This window comes from Chiloscyllium punctatum, chromosome 8, assembly GCF_047496795.1.
Source record: "Chiloscyllium punctatum isolate Juve2018m chromosome 8, sChiPun1.3, whole genome shotgun sequence".
In the NCBI taxonomy this organism is placed as follows: domain Eukaryota; kingdom Metazoa; phylum Chordata; class Chondrichthyes; order Orectolobiformes; family Hemiscylliidae; genus Chiloscyllium; species Chiloscyllium punctatum.
In genome coordinates, this window is record NC_092746.1 from 115,212,464 (window position 1) to 115,227,910 (window position 15,447).

The 15,447-nt window shown below is 42.7% G+C and overlaps 1 protein-coding gene across 1 annotated transcript in view; it reads right to left on the reverse strand.

Annotated features, from left to right (window-relative positions):
- The window catches only part of LOC140480288 (tetratricopeptide repeat protein 21B-like), a 127,076-nt gene continuing 111,629 nt past the window's right edge, over nucleotides 1–15,447 (reverse strand). The window contains exons 28-30 of the mRNA XM_072574992.1: nucleotides 11,906–12,026; nucleotides 3,764–3,831; nucleotides 1–78 (exon numbers count right to left, since the gene is read on the reverse strand). Coding sequence (XP_072431093.1) covers nucleotides 1–78; nucleotides 3,764–3,831; nucleotides 11,906–12,026 — 267 coding nt within the window. The remainder of the gene's footprint in view (nucleotides 79–3,763; nucleotides 3,832–11,905; nucleotides 12,027–15,447) is intronic.

Below are 15,447 nucleotides of genomic sequence, written 5' to 3' on the forward strand. Positions count from 1 at the left end.
TTATTGCTTAATGGATGCTCTAGCCTTTTCGAAAACCTCCTTTCGAATCTTTGGATAAGTTGGGTGATTTTTCAGCACCTGAAAATTGGAAATATAAAATAATCAAGAACAAAAAGCACATAAGGTACAATATTAAACCCAGGAGATTTACACCAGAATGAATAGAGTTCCCAATCATTGCACATTAGACTGGAGTTGACTGAGATTGGCGATTGTTTTTTTCCAGATCCTACTGGTGACTCAAGGGATTTATGGAATGAGTGCTAAATGATTTTGGGAAAAGGCACTCTTGTATTGCTGTGGAATATTGAAACAGCAATCAGTTATTTAGCTCATGACTGTTCCACTATTCAGTATAATAATGGCTGATTTCCCACCCTTCTGGATTAGTGGTGCTGGAAGAGCACAGCAGTTCAGGCAGCATCCGAAGAGCAGTAAAATCGATGTTTCGGGCAAAAGCCCTTCATCAGGAATAAAGGCAGAGAGCCTGAAGGGTGGAGAGATAAGCTAGAGGAGGGTGGGGTTGAGGATGGGGAGAAAGTAGCATAGAGTACAATAGGTGAGTGGGGGAGGGTGAAGTGGATAGGTGGAAAAGAAGATAGGTAGGTAGGACAAGTCATGGGGACAGTGCTGAGCTGGAAGTTTGGAACTAGGGTGAGGTGGGGGAAGGGGAAATGAGGAAACTGTTGAATTCCACATTGATGCCCTGGGGTTGAAGTGTTCCAAGGCAGAAGATGAGGCGTTCTTCCTCCAGGCGTCTGGTGGTGAGGGAGCGGCGGTGAAGGCCTGTTCGGGTCTGAACTCTGCTGGTTTAAAGATGGTCCGGAGTCCATGTGGGATGAGTTGGTTATAGAGGCAGGCACTGAGGAAGCAAATGTGGCTGTGGTAGCGAGTTTGTTTCAGGACATGGTTGAAGAGTTTCAGGGCAGAGGAAATGACCTGGGCCCTCCACCTCATTTCTGAACAACTTTGGTTTACAAATATTGAGCAATCTCATACTTAAACTTAATAATCAAATATTAATTTTGGAAGAGAATTCTAAACTTCTACCAGTCTTTGTGTACTATCTCCAACTTCACTTCTGAAAGGGCTAGCACTAGAATATAGAACAATACAGCACAGAACAGGCCCTTCGGCCCACAATGTTGTGCCGAACATTTGTCCTAGCTTAAGCACCTATCCATGTACCTATCCAATTGCCGCTTAAAGGTCACCAATGATTCTGACTCTGCCACTCCCACAGGCAACGCATTCCATGCCCCCACCACTCTCTGGGTAAAGAACCTACCCCTGACATCCCCCCCATACCTTCCACCCTTCACCTTAAATTTATGTCCCCTTGTAACACTCTGTTGTACCCAGGGAAAAAGTCTCTGACTGTCTACTCTATCTATTCCCCTGATCATCTTATAAACCTCTATCAAGTCACCCCTCATCCTTCGCCGTTCCAATGAGAAAAGGCCTAGCACTCGCAATCTATCCACGTACGACCTATTCTCCATTCCAGGCAACATCCTGGTAAATCTCCTCTGCACCCTCTCCAAAGCTTCCACATCTTTCCTAAAATGAGGCGACCAGAACTGCACAGTACTCCAAATGTGGCCTAACCAAGGTCCTGTACAGCTGCAACATCACCTCACGACTCTTGAATTCAATCCCTCTGCTAATGAACGCTAATACACCATAGGCCTTCTTACAAGCTCTATCCACCTGAGTGGCAACTTTCAAAGATTTATGAACATAGACCCCAAGATCCCTCTGCTCCTCCACCTTACTAAGAACCCTACCGTTAACCCTGTATTCCGCATTCTTATTTGTCCTTCCAAAATGGACAACCTCACACTTGGCAGGGTTGAACTCCATCTGCCACTCCTCAGCCCAGCTCTGCATCGTATCTAAGTCCCTTTGCAGCCGACAACAGCCCTCCTCACTATCCACAACTCCACCAATCTTTGTATCGTCTGCAAATTTACTGACCCACCCTTCAACTCCCTCTTCCAAGTCATTAATAAAAATTACAAACAGCAGAGGACCCAGAACTGATCCCTGCGGAACTCCACTTGTAACTGGGCTCCAGGCTGAATATTTACCATCTACCACCACTCTCTGACTTCAACCGGTTAGCCAGTTTTCTATCCAACTGGCCAAACTTCCCACTATCCCATTGCCTCCTGACTTTCCGCATAAGCCTACCATGGGGAACCTTATCAAATGCCTTACTAAAATCCATGTACACTACATCCACTGCTCTACCCTCATCCACATGCTTGGTCACCTCCTCAAAGAATTCAATAAGACTTGTAAAGCAAGACCTCCCCCTCACAAATCCGTGCTGGCTGTCCCTAATCAAGCAGTGTCTTTCCAGATACTCATAAATCCTATCCCTCGGTACCCTTTCCATTACTTTGCCTACCACTGAAGTAAGACTAACTGGCCTGTAATTCCCGGGGTTATCCCTATTCCCTTTCTTGAACAGGGGCACAACATTCGCCACTCTCCAGTCCCCTGGTACCACCCCCATTGACAGTGAAGACGAAAAGATCATTGCCATTGGTTCTGCAATTTCCTCTCTTGCTTCCTACATAATCCTAGGATATATCCCGTCAGGCCCGGGGGACTTGTCTATCCTCAAGTTTTTCAAAATGTCCAACACATCTTCCTTCCTAACAAGTATCTCCTCTAGCTTACCAGTCCGTTTCATACTCTCCTCTTCAACAATACGGTCCCTCTCATTTGTAAATACTAATATTTTAGTTTATGTCTCCCTAGTCCTAGCCATCAATCTAACCAGTTAGAACATAGAACAATATAGCGCCCTTTGGCCCTGGATGTTGCGCCGACCTGTGAACTATTCTCAGCTCGTCCCCCTACACTATCCCATCATCATTCATGTACTTATCTAGGGATTGTTTAAATCTCCCTAATGTGGCTGAGTTGACTACATTAGCAGGTAGGGCATTCCATGCCCTTACTACTCTCTGCGTAAAGAACCTGCTTCTGCCATCTGTCTTAAATCTCTCACCCCTCAATTTGTAGTTATGCCCGCTCGTACACACTGACGTCATCATCCTAGGAAAAAGACTTTCACTGTCTACCCTATCTAATCCTCTGATCATCTAGTATGTCTCTATCAAATCCCCTCTTAGCCTTCTTCTTTCCAATGAGAACAGACCGAAACCTCTCAGCCTTTCCTCATAAGACCTTCCCTCCAGACCAGGCAACATCCTGGTAAATCTCCTCTGTACCTTTTCCAATGCTTCCACATCCTTCCCGAAATATGGGGACCAGAACTGTACTGTAAATTTTTATCAATCATACTGTTACTTGTTATATTTTATGGAAAAATAACCTTAGCCTGTGAAATCTCTTTTTTTTTAGATTAGATTACTCACAGTGTGGAAACAGGCCCTTCGGTCCAACAAGTCCACACCGACGCGCAACCCACCTGGACCCATTCCCATACACCTAACACTACAGGCAATTTAGCATGGCCAATTCACCTGACCTACACATTTTTGGATTGTGGGAGGAAACCCATGCAGACACGGGGAGAGTGTGCAAACTCCACACAGACAGTCACCTGAGGCGGGAATTGAACCCGGGTCTCTGGCGCTATGAGGCTGCAGTGCTGACCACTGTGCCACCGTGCCATTCTCTTAATTTAACCCTTAGAGTCCACATATCTTTCTGGTAGGAGAACAAAAATACAGCTATTCATTCATGAATAAAATATTTTTATTTAAAATCTCCCCATTAAACAAACCTTATGACAAATGTCGATTGCATGCATGTACATTTTGGCTTTCAAGTAATTGAATGCGAGTTTGTAACCTATATACAGGAAAAAAAGAGAAATATAGAGTTAGGGAGATGATTAGAATTAAGATATTCATGCATCCTCTACTAAGAATTATATAAGCAATTAAGATAACTGAGTGATGCAGTGTATCGGTATTCCTTTCACCCTACGTTCATTTCAGTGTTTCTTAGACAACCTTTAGGTTAAATATGTACTGAAAACCTATTTACCTTCAGTACAAATCTGGCTATAGTTGGGTTTATTTAGCCACTCATCACCAGAGACCAAAAGGATAGTGTGAGGACTGGGAATTGTCACACTGGTGCAGTGAAGGGCAATTACTTGCAATATTGTTGAAACACAGCAGATCAGAGTTTAAGCTTTATGGCTAGTTGTTCTGCACTTGAGTGTGTGTAATGCTGATAGCTTAACAAGCATACCCAAGCAACCAATATCACAACTCAAGACTTCACCAGAGAAGGTCACAAAACAGAGGTTTTGGATAATAACCAGCAGAACTGAAACTGACTTATCCATGAAGGAAGCAAGCCTTCAGTGGTGCAATTTTCCACTGGACCTCTCAATACTGCCATCGGGTCCAGATGGAGATCAGATACCTGTAATGTGTAGGAAATAGCTCCTGACCTTTTACTGACTGTACAAGCTTGCTGGGGGAACGTGAGGACTGCAGATGCTGGCGATTAGAGTCGAAGAGTGTGGCGCTGGAAAAGCACAGCAGGTCAGGCAGCATCCGAGGAGCAGGAGAATCGACATTTCGTGCATAAGCCCTTCATCAGGCTTGCTGACCAATTAAGGATGGCAGGTGGGCTGTCTCTGCTAGAGAACCAATTAGAGGCCTTCAAACCTGATAACAGTGGTAGGACTGTTGTTTATCATTTACATAAACTATTTGGATGAGAATATAGGAGGCATGGTTAGCAAGTTTGCAAATTGGTGGTATATTCAACTGTGAAGAAGATTGTCTAAGAATACAACAAGACCTTGATCAACTAGGCCACGAGGGTAAGGAATGGCTGAAGGAGGGTTTAATTCAGATAAGTGCGAGGTGTTATGTTTTTCTAAGCATATACGGAATGGACTGCCAGAGGAAGTGGTAGGGGCAAGTACAGTTATAATGTTTAAATGACATTTGGACAGGTACATGAAAAGGAAAGGTTTAGAGAAATATGGCCCAAATGCAGGCAAATGGGACCAGTTTAGTTTGGTTAAACTAGTCAATGTGGACACTTTGGACCAAAAGGTCTGTTTCCTTGCTGTATGACTCTAGACAGGGAATAGCCAAGGTCTTTTCCCCAAGGTAGGGGTGCTCAAAACTAGAGGTTAAGGTGAGAGAGGAAAGATTTAAAAGGGACCTGAGTGGCAACATTTTCACCCAGAGGGTGGTGTGTATATTGAATAGGCTGTCAGAGGAGGTGGTAAAAATGGTACATTTACAACATTTAAAAGACATTTGGACAGGTATATTAGATAGGAAGGTTTACATGGATATGGGCCAAATGCAGGCAAATAGGACTAGTTCAGTTTAAGAAACCTGGTCGGCATGGAGAAGTTGGGCTGAAGGGTCTGTTTCCATTCTGTATACCTCGATGACTCTGATTCTATGGCAGACAAATGAACAAGAGCACACACCGAAAAGAGGTTTTATCTCTATCCCCGAGGCTTCCAGCCTCATTCCTGATGAAGAGCTCCTGCCCAAAACATCGATTTTCCATCTCCTCGGATGCTGCCTGACCTGCTGTGCTTTTCCAGCACCACTCTTACCTTAACTCTAATCTGCTGTCCTCACCTTAGCCTAAAAGTGCTATCTCTCCAACCCATTTCAAATTTAACATGATAAATGACCTTTGTAGCCCGGTGTGTGTGTAAACCTGATGGGGTGCCCCAGGGATCAGTGCTGGCGCCTCAACTATTTACAATCTATGTTGAAGGGCAACATGTATCATAGACTGCTTTGTTAGAGATATAAAGATAAATAGGAAAGCAAGTTGTGAGGCAGGCAGACAGCCCCAGATGTTGGTACTTTTGCTTATTCATTCATGGGATGTAGGTGTCACTGGCTAGACCAGCATTTATTGTCCTGAGGGCAGTTCACAGTCAGCTTGGGTCTGGAGTCACATGTAGGCCAGACCAAGTAAGGACAGGAGAGTTCCTTTCCTAAAGAACATTAATGAACCAGATGGGCTTTTTTTTACAACAATTGTCAGTGGTTATTTCAGCCTCTTCTACAGCAGGATTCAAACCCATGTCTGCAGACTGTTAGTCTGGGCCTCTAGATTGCTAGTTTAGTCATATTACCACTACACTATCAGCTCTCTCTTGGGTTCAGAAAACTCAAGCAGGTTCCTGACTTTCAAAACCTGTGAATGTTTCCAAATTTCATTCCTGCCATTATTAAGTCTGTAAGAGAGGTGTTTGGTTTTTGACCTGGGAAGTGTGCCAATGCAGAGGCCATTTGGTTGGAAGGTCCACTTCAGTTTTCAAATATCAGTCCATCCTAAAGTAACTTTTTATGCCCCTCTAAATATAATACAATATTATTCCTCATATCCCTCCATGTTCCCTGATGTTCTCTCTGTCTCTCCATGCTCAGTCATGCAGCATGCCTGCAAATAAATGTATCACCATCCATAGCCACTAACCCAGTATGACCTTTGGTGGGTGGACATGAGTAGCTGTATCGTTGTAATAGGCATGGAAAAATAAACTGCAATCTAATAAAGATATCACAAAGACACAGTTCATACTGAAAAAAAACTCATTCCAAAACAGAAATTGCTGGAGAAGCTCAGCAGGTCTGGCAGCATCTCTGGAACAAAAGCAGAGTTAACGTTTCAAGTTCAGTGACTCTTCATCAGAATCCAAAGATTGTAAAAACAAACACTCATTCACTTACTACATCAAAGACATGAGTGAAATAATTCACCAGAGGCTGGTATCCTATCACCAAGTCACCCTTCATTTAGACATAGAACATTACAGCGCAGTACAGGCCCTTCGGCCCTCGATGTTGCACCACCCAATCAAACTAATCTGAAACCCATCCCACTTACACTATTCCATATACATCCATATGCCTGTCTAATGACGACTTAAATGCACTTAAACTTGGTGAATCTACTACCATTGCAGGCAAAGCATTCCATACCCTTACTACTCGCTGAGTAAAGAAACTACCTCTGACATCTGTTTTATACCTACCTCCCCTCACTTTAAAGTTGTGTCCCCTCGTGTTTGCTGTCCCCATACTTGGAAAAAGGCTCTCCCTGTCCGCCCTGTCTAACCCTCTGATTATCTTGTATGTCTCTATTAAGTCACCTCTCAAACTTCTTCTCTAACGAGAACAGCCTCAAGGCCCTCAGCCTTTCCTCATAAGACCTTCCTTCCATACCAGGCAACATCCTTGTAAATCTCCTCTGCACCCTTTCCAAAGCTTCCACATCCTCCTTTATACTGCGGTGACCAGAACTGTACACAATACTCCAAGTGTGGCCGTACCAGAGCTTTGTACAGCTGCAGCATAACCTCCTGGTTCTGGAACTCAATCCCTCTATTAATAAAGGCCAAAACACTGTCTGCCTTCTTAACAACCCTGTCAATCTGGGTGGCAACTTTCAGGGATCTGTGTACATGGACACCGAGATCTCTCTGCTCATCTGCACTCACAAGGATCTTAGCATTCGCCCAGTACTTTGCATTCCGATTACTCCATCCAAAGTGTCCACACTTGTCCACATTAAACTCCATTTGGCATCTCTCAGCCCAGCTCTGCATCCTATCAATGTCTCTCTGCAACCTACTACATCTTTCGTCACTATCCACAACTCCACCGACCTTAGTGTCATCTGCAAATTTACTAACCCACCCTTCTAAGCCCTCATCCAGGTCATTTATAAAAATGACGAACAGCAGTAGACTCAACACCGACCCTTGCGGTATGCCGCTAGTAACTGGACACCAAGATGAACATGTTCCATCAACTACAACCCTCTGTTTTCTTTCAGCAAGCCAATTACTGATCCAAACTGCTATGTCTCCCACAATCCCATTCCTCTGCATTTTGTACAATAGCCTACTGTGGGGAACCTTATCAAACGCCTTGCTGAAATCCATATACACCACATCAACCGGTTTACTTTCATCTACCTGTTTGGTCACTTTGTCAAAAAACTCAATAAGATTTGTTAGGCACGACCTACCCTTCACAAAACCGTGCTGACTGTCCCAGATCAGATTATTCTTTTTTAGATGGTTATAAATCCTATCTCTTATAACCTTTTCCAACACTTTACCAACAACTGAAGTGAGACTCACGGGTCTGTAATTACCAGGGTTGTCTCTACTACCCTTTTTGAACAAGGGAACCACATTTGCTATCCTCCAGTCCTCAGGCATTATTCCTGTAGACAATGATGATTTGAAGATCAATGCCAAAGGCTTGGCAATCTCTTCCCTTGCTTCCCAGAGGATCCTAGGATAGATCCCATCCGGCCCAGGTGACTTGACTATTTTCATACTCTGCAGTATTTCTAATACCTCTTCCTTGTGAACCTCAATCTCTTCTAGCCTAGATGCAAGTATCTCTGTATCTTCCTCGCCAACATTTTCATTTTCTATAGTGAACACTGTCGAAAAATATTTATTTAGTGCTTCCCCTATCTCCTCTGACTCGACACACAACTTCCCACTAGTATCCTTGATTGGCCCTAATTTAACTCTCGTCATTCTTTTATTCCTGACATACCTATGGAAAGCCTTAGGGTTAACCCTGAGCCTATCCGCCAATAACTTCTCATGTCTCCTTCTGGCTCTTCTGAGCTCTCTTTTTAGGTCTTTCCTGACTTCCTTGTAACCCTCAAGCGCCCTGAGTTTTCACATTTTGTCCTAACATAAGCCTTTTTCTTCTTCTTGACCAGGATTCCACTTCCTTAGTAAACTACAGCTCACGCGTTCTATATCTTCCTCCCTGCCTGACAGGTGCATACTTATCTAGGACACACAGGAGCTTTTCCTTGAATAAGCTCCACTTTTTAATGTGCTCATGCCCTGCAGTTTCCTTCCCCATTCTATGCTTCCTAAATCTTTCCTAATTGCATTGTAATTTTCCTTCCCCCAGCTGTAGCTCTTACTCGGTGGAGTACACCTATCCCTTTCCATCACTAAAGTAAACCTGACAGAATTGTGATCACTGTCTCCAAAGTGCTCACCTACTTCCAAATCTAATACTTGGCCAGGCTCGTTACCCAGTACTAAATCTAAAGTGGAAAGTGCTTTTTATTTATTTTTTTAATTTATCCCAATGGTGCAGAAACAAGCTATTCGGCCCATCAACTCCACATTACTGGCCGAAGAGCATCACACCCAGCTCCCCTGTAACCCTACAATGCCCATGGCTTAACCCACCTAGCCTGCACATCTCTGGACTGTGGAAGGAAATCGGAGCACCCAGAGGAAAACCATGCAGACAGGGAGAGAATGTGCAAACCCCACACAGACAGGTGCCTGAGGCTGTGAGATAACAGTGCTGACCACTGAGCCACCGTTGACATTAAACCAGCTCCCTCAGTGCCAGCTCTCCGAGTAATCAGGATGTCTGATGCTCCTGGTCTTTTTTGTGGCCTGGTCGACAGCAACTCTACTCAGTATATCAGTTCTGACCCAGCCAGCTCAAAGCCAGTCCTTAGGCTGAGGAGACCTTCTGAATCTCCTGTTTTTTGTTTTGACACATTAAAAATATACCATTGTGCAAGAATTTTATTCCATATTGTCCAACACCAGGAAAGCACTCATGTGGCTAGTGAAAATTATCAAGCAAGGCCTGATAATACTTATGTGAAGGAAGTGAAGGACTCCTCCTCTGTCAGCCAGGGCTTCCTGATTGGATCAGATTAACAGCCGCAATCAGGGAACTCATATTCTATGAGGTCCACCTAGCTGACAGTGATACAATCACCACATCCCTCCCCCTCTGAGTCCGAGGACAAAGGTCGGGATTTTTTTTAGTAGCTCTTTTTGGATCATTTTAGCACCAGGTCAGTTTCCAACAATTCTTCCTCCGATACGGGTAGCATGTTACACATAGTAGCTCGCTTCTTGAACCTGGAGCATCTTAGAAGAAATTAATTCTCTTCTTTAGGTGGCAACGCTGTTAAGGTGGTGATATCCGCTGTGTATGTCACTGATTCCAAGGTATCTTCAGTGCTTGGCTGAGAGGGATAACCCATTGGTTCCAGAACAGTCAGAAAGGCAATCGAGGTTCCAGGAATGTTTTGCTCCCATGCCCTTTGTGAGTTTGCAGTTTTCATTTGGTCCACATGCTTATTCAGGACTGAAGAAGGGTTACACCTGAAACGTTGACTTCTCCACCTCCTGATGCTGCCTGACTTGCTGTGTTCTTCCAGCCTCTTGCTTGTCTATTTTGTTCAGGACTGTAGCACCTGTCCGAACTTAATACGTCATTGGACCTGACCTCACAGCAACCATGCCTCTTACCCATAGAGGGCCATTCCTGTGGTTCCGACACCAAACTTTATCCACTGAATTAAACTGTCTTCTCACTTAGTGGAGCCTTGTGTCCAGCAGTGCTGCCATTTCAGGTCCCCCCCCCCCCCAATCCCCGCCACCTCCCCAGGTCCGGGAAGATCAGATTTAACCTGATGCGGAGTCTTCTCTCCCTTAGTGACTCTGCTGGAGCTATCTCTGTAGTTGTATGAGGGGGTTGAACTATGATCAAATAGGGATTGGGGCAGTTTGGTATCAAAGCTACAGGCTGTTTCTTTAACTCTACCTTCAAAGTTTGGACTGCTCTTTCTGCCAGACCATTGGATGATGGACTCAAATTCTCTGCTGGTAAATGATAGTCCATTATCTGTAGCCAACACTTCTGGGATCCCATGTATTGCAAATGATGAGCGCAATTTTTCTACTCACCATGTGTTTGACGAATGAACTCTGCACATTCAGCCACATTGAGTGGGCATTATCAATGACTAAGAACATTGATCCCATGGAAGAACCTGTAAGGTCAATGCGTAACCGAGTCCAATGTGTACCTGGCCATTACCAAGAATGTGGAGGGAGCTGCTGGTGGTAATTTTTGTCCTTATGGGACTCTGGGCACCAATGCAGCCATACATCTATCCCCACCAGACATAATTTCTCACCAACATTTTCATCTTGAAAACCCCTAGATGACCCTGGTGGAGTTCAGCTAGTAAATGGCGGATAGCTTTGTTCGGGACAATTACTCTTGCTCCCCATAATAATTTGTCATCCTGAGATAGAGATGAGGAGGAATTTCATCACTCAGAAGTAGTCAGTCTGTAGAATTCTTTACCACAAAGGCCTGCCAAGGCTGGGACATTATGTATATTCAAGGCTGAGATAGACAGATGTTTAATCATTAAAGGAATCAAGATTGATGGGTTACGGCAGGAAAGTGGAACTGAGGATCATCAGATCAGCCATGATCTCACTGAATTATGCAGCAGATTCAATGGGCCAAATAATCTCTGCTCTTATGTCTTATAGTCTGTTGTTAAGTTTTGGAATTCTCTGCAGAACAGCAGTGGACTAAGTCATTGAATATATTCATGGTGGAGTGATCATGAGTTTTGATCACCAAGGGAATCAAGGATTATGGTTGGCAGGCAAAAAAGTGGAGTTGAGATTATAATAAAATCATGTTTGATTTTATTATAATCTCAACTCCACTTTCTTGCCTGCCATCAGGCAAGATCTTATCAAGTGGTAGAGCAGGCCCAAGAGGTTGAATGACCCATTCCTGACCTTATTTGTGACATTCTCATGTTCTTACATGATTCCTGAGCCTAGTCCACAAAGGATATGAGAGCTGACTTTCTTGTTGTGTTGTGACATTCCCACAATTTGAACTCTTTGCAATACCAAAAAGCCAAAAGAAAATCAAGATGAGCAGTCTACAAAATTAGAATTCCAGTTTCATGCCCCAAATCCCATTTGTTTAAATTTTCTCCAATGCACTCAGTCCTGTTTTATCACGATATCATTAGTGTTTGCTGTCTCACACATTTAAAGTTGTCCATCATCAAAATAGCTATATCAACTTACCGATGGCTGGATTTGCCTCATTGTTGCACTTCCATGCCAATTTGTAGTTTATAACTGCATCCATGTAAGACTGCTCCTTCTCCATGATAAGCCCCAGGTATTCATATGCCTTACAACAAGACTGGACAGATACAAAATAAAATGAGTTTTGCTGACAGCTGGATTTAAAGAAAATAAATAATTCTTATTTCAAGTGCCATGCTTTGGAGATGCCGGTGTTGGACTGGGATGTACAATGTTAAAAATCACACAACACCAGGTTATAGTCCCAACAGGTTTATTTGGAAGCACTAGCTTTCGAAGTGCTGCTCTTTCATCAGGTGGTTGTGGAGTATAAGATCATAAGACACAGAATTTATAGCAAAAGTTTACAGTGTGATGTAACTGAAATTATATATTGAAAAAGACATGGACTTATTGTTAAATCTCTCATTTAGTGAGTTTTGAGAAGATTTGTAGTTCAGGTTGAGGTTCTAGATGTAGGTTTGCTCGCTGAGTTGGAAGGTTCGTTTTCAGATGTTTCATCACCATTCTAGGTAACAACTTCAGTGAGCATCCAGATGAAGTGCCAGCATAAAATTCACTAAAGAGGAGGAAAACAATAACAAACTGCCATTCCTAGAGTGAACAGCCAATGGGGAACTTCAAACCAGCGTCTACAGGAAAACAACACATACTGACCAAATACTGAACTACCGAAGCAATCATCCCAATATCCACAAATGAAGCTGCATTAGAACATTATTTCAATGTATAATTTCAGTTACATCACACTGTAAACTTTTGCTATAAATTCTGACTTATGATCTTATACTCCACAACCACCTGATGAAGGAACAGCACTCGAAAGCTACTGCTTCCAAATAAACCTGTTGGACTATAACCTGGTGTTGTGTGATTCTTATTTCAAGTGTGTATTGGTCACAAATTATCACATTATGTTGTGATGCCTAAGGCATTATGTGAGATAGGCTGGATGAGCAAGATGCTCTTTATCTTCTTTCAGGTGTTTATAAATAAGAATAAGCAAGATACATTGAAAATATAAATTATATTAACTTTAACTCCAGCTCATTCATGGTCAAATCAAATTCAAATCGACAAAGAAAACTACATTCACGTTAGGAATCCTAATTGCTAATAATTAGCTTAGATTTTCTACAGTGTGGAAACAGACCCTTCAGCCCAACAAGTCCACACCAACTCTGAAGAACAACCACCCAGACCCATCTCCCTCTCACTAATGCACCTAACACTATGGACAATTTAGCATGGACAATCCAACTGACCTGCACATCTTTAGATTGTGGGAGGAAACCTACACAATCACAGAACATACAAACTCCACACAGAGAATCACCCAAGGCTAGAGTTGAACCCGGGTCCCTGGTGCTGTGAGACTACAGTGCTAACCACTGGGCCACCTGTACCACCCCAAAAATAACTGATAAGCAAATTCCTTGATGACAATAGTATGGTAAATAAATGTTTTGTTTTTTGCATTATGTTGTATACACAGTGCAGCAAGAGGAAATAAATAAAGACAGAAATGATACTGAGCATAAGAGAAAGCATAGAGAGTGCCCCAGCAAGGGCTATCTGACTGGTTCATGTCCACTTTTGAGTCAATAGAACGACTTGGAGAAATTGTGACAAACTGTCATCCAGAGGCCGAAGGAACATGGGTTTTAATTAATTTAAGGAACATAGAATTTAATTAATAAAGTCTGGGGTATAGAGCAGTTGTACAAGTAAGAAATGCCTTTGGTTTGTTGGTTGGATAGAGTCACACTCCAATGCTTTTTTGTTCCTTTTTATGTTACTGTACAGAACTGAAATGTTTTAGTGACTGTGTATGTATATAAAAATATTTTTGTGAATAAAGTATGTTTTTGAAATTAAAAAAATAAAGTCTGTCTCAGTAATGGTGGACATGAAGCCACTATTATCAAATGTTGTGAAAACCTAAGATTAATGTATTTTGGAGAAGGAAAGCCACCAGACTTACCTGGTCTGACATCCTTCGGTACATCCTTACCTATGTTAACCACAGCACTTAATTACCCTATGAAATAATTAAGCGAGCCATTCCATTCAAAGACAGTTAGGAATGGGCAAAAAAAACCCTAGCTCATGATTACTCCAGTAAAAGTCTTAAAACTCCAGTTTAAGGAAAATAAGCTCTGAGTAATGTTGCCACCTTCCAACAGGGTAAGAAGATGCAGAACTTCTTGAAACCATACAGAATGATATTGCTGCAAGTCGAAAATACATTGTCATTTGTCAAAAATCACACAACACCAGATTGTTGCCCAACAGGTTTATTTGAAACCACAAGCTTTCGGAGCAGGGACTCTGAAAGCTTGTGGTTTCAAATAAACCTGTTGGACTCTTTCCTGTTATCATGTGATTTTTGACTTTGTCCATCCCAGTCCAACACCGGCACTTCCACATCATGGCTATGATTTGTGTTATTGGAATAAACACAGTCACCTGACTGAATTCTAAGCAACATTTGTGGCACTGCCCCAGTCATGATTTTAGCGGATAAAGAGCACTTCTTTGGTATTGTACACCAATGTTGTAGCTATCATTGGTGTTTACCACTTTCCTTTTGGTCATAATATATTCTGCAGCAACTGATAGCATTTTGGATAGTTACATGGAATCCCTACAGTGTGGAAGCAGGCCATTCAGCCCACCTAGACATTATAAAGTTTGAAGAGCATCCTACCTAGCCCCCTCGCATCCCTGTAACCTCACATTTATCATGGCCAACCCACCTAGCCTGCACACTATGGGCAATTTTAGCAGCCAATCCACTTAACATGCACACCTTTCAACAGTGGGAAGAGGCCGGAGCACCTGGAGAAAAGCCACATAGATGCAGGGAGAACATGCAAACTCCACACTGTCACCCAAGGCTGGAATCGAACCCAGATCCCTGCCACTGTGAGGCAGCAGTAGTACTAACTATTGAGCTACCACACCGCTCATAAGGTTTCACTCAGTTTACAGGATGCTTAAAAATGATGTGCAATATATGAGAACCTGTGTGTTAGTTGCCATCAAAAAAATAGGTTTACTAGATTGAATATTTGCTCAGTTCACCTTTCTAACTCTTAATGTTCAGTTGTGTAGAGACTTCATTTCAAGCACTGAGATCAGTTTAGTGCATTACACTTCAGAAAGGAAGGAAAAATAAGGAATGGAAAATGCAACACAGATTCACCAGAATAATTGATACCAGAGCTTGCAGAGCTACACCCTAAGGACAGGCTGAATCAATTTGGAAGAAAAACTGCAGTTGCTGGAGAAACCCAGCATATCTGGCAGCATCTGTGGAGAGATAAACAAAAATTAACATTTTGAGTCCAATATGACTCTTCTCTGAAACTAAAGAAAATGTTGCCTTTGTTTTTCTTTCCACTGATGCTTCCAGATCGCATGAACTTCACCAATAATTTCATTTAAGATCTCCAGCTTTTACTGAATAAATTTGGCCCTTGAAAATAGAAGATTGAGGGATGACCTAATCAAAA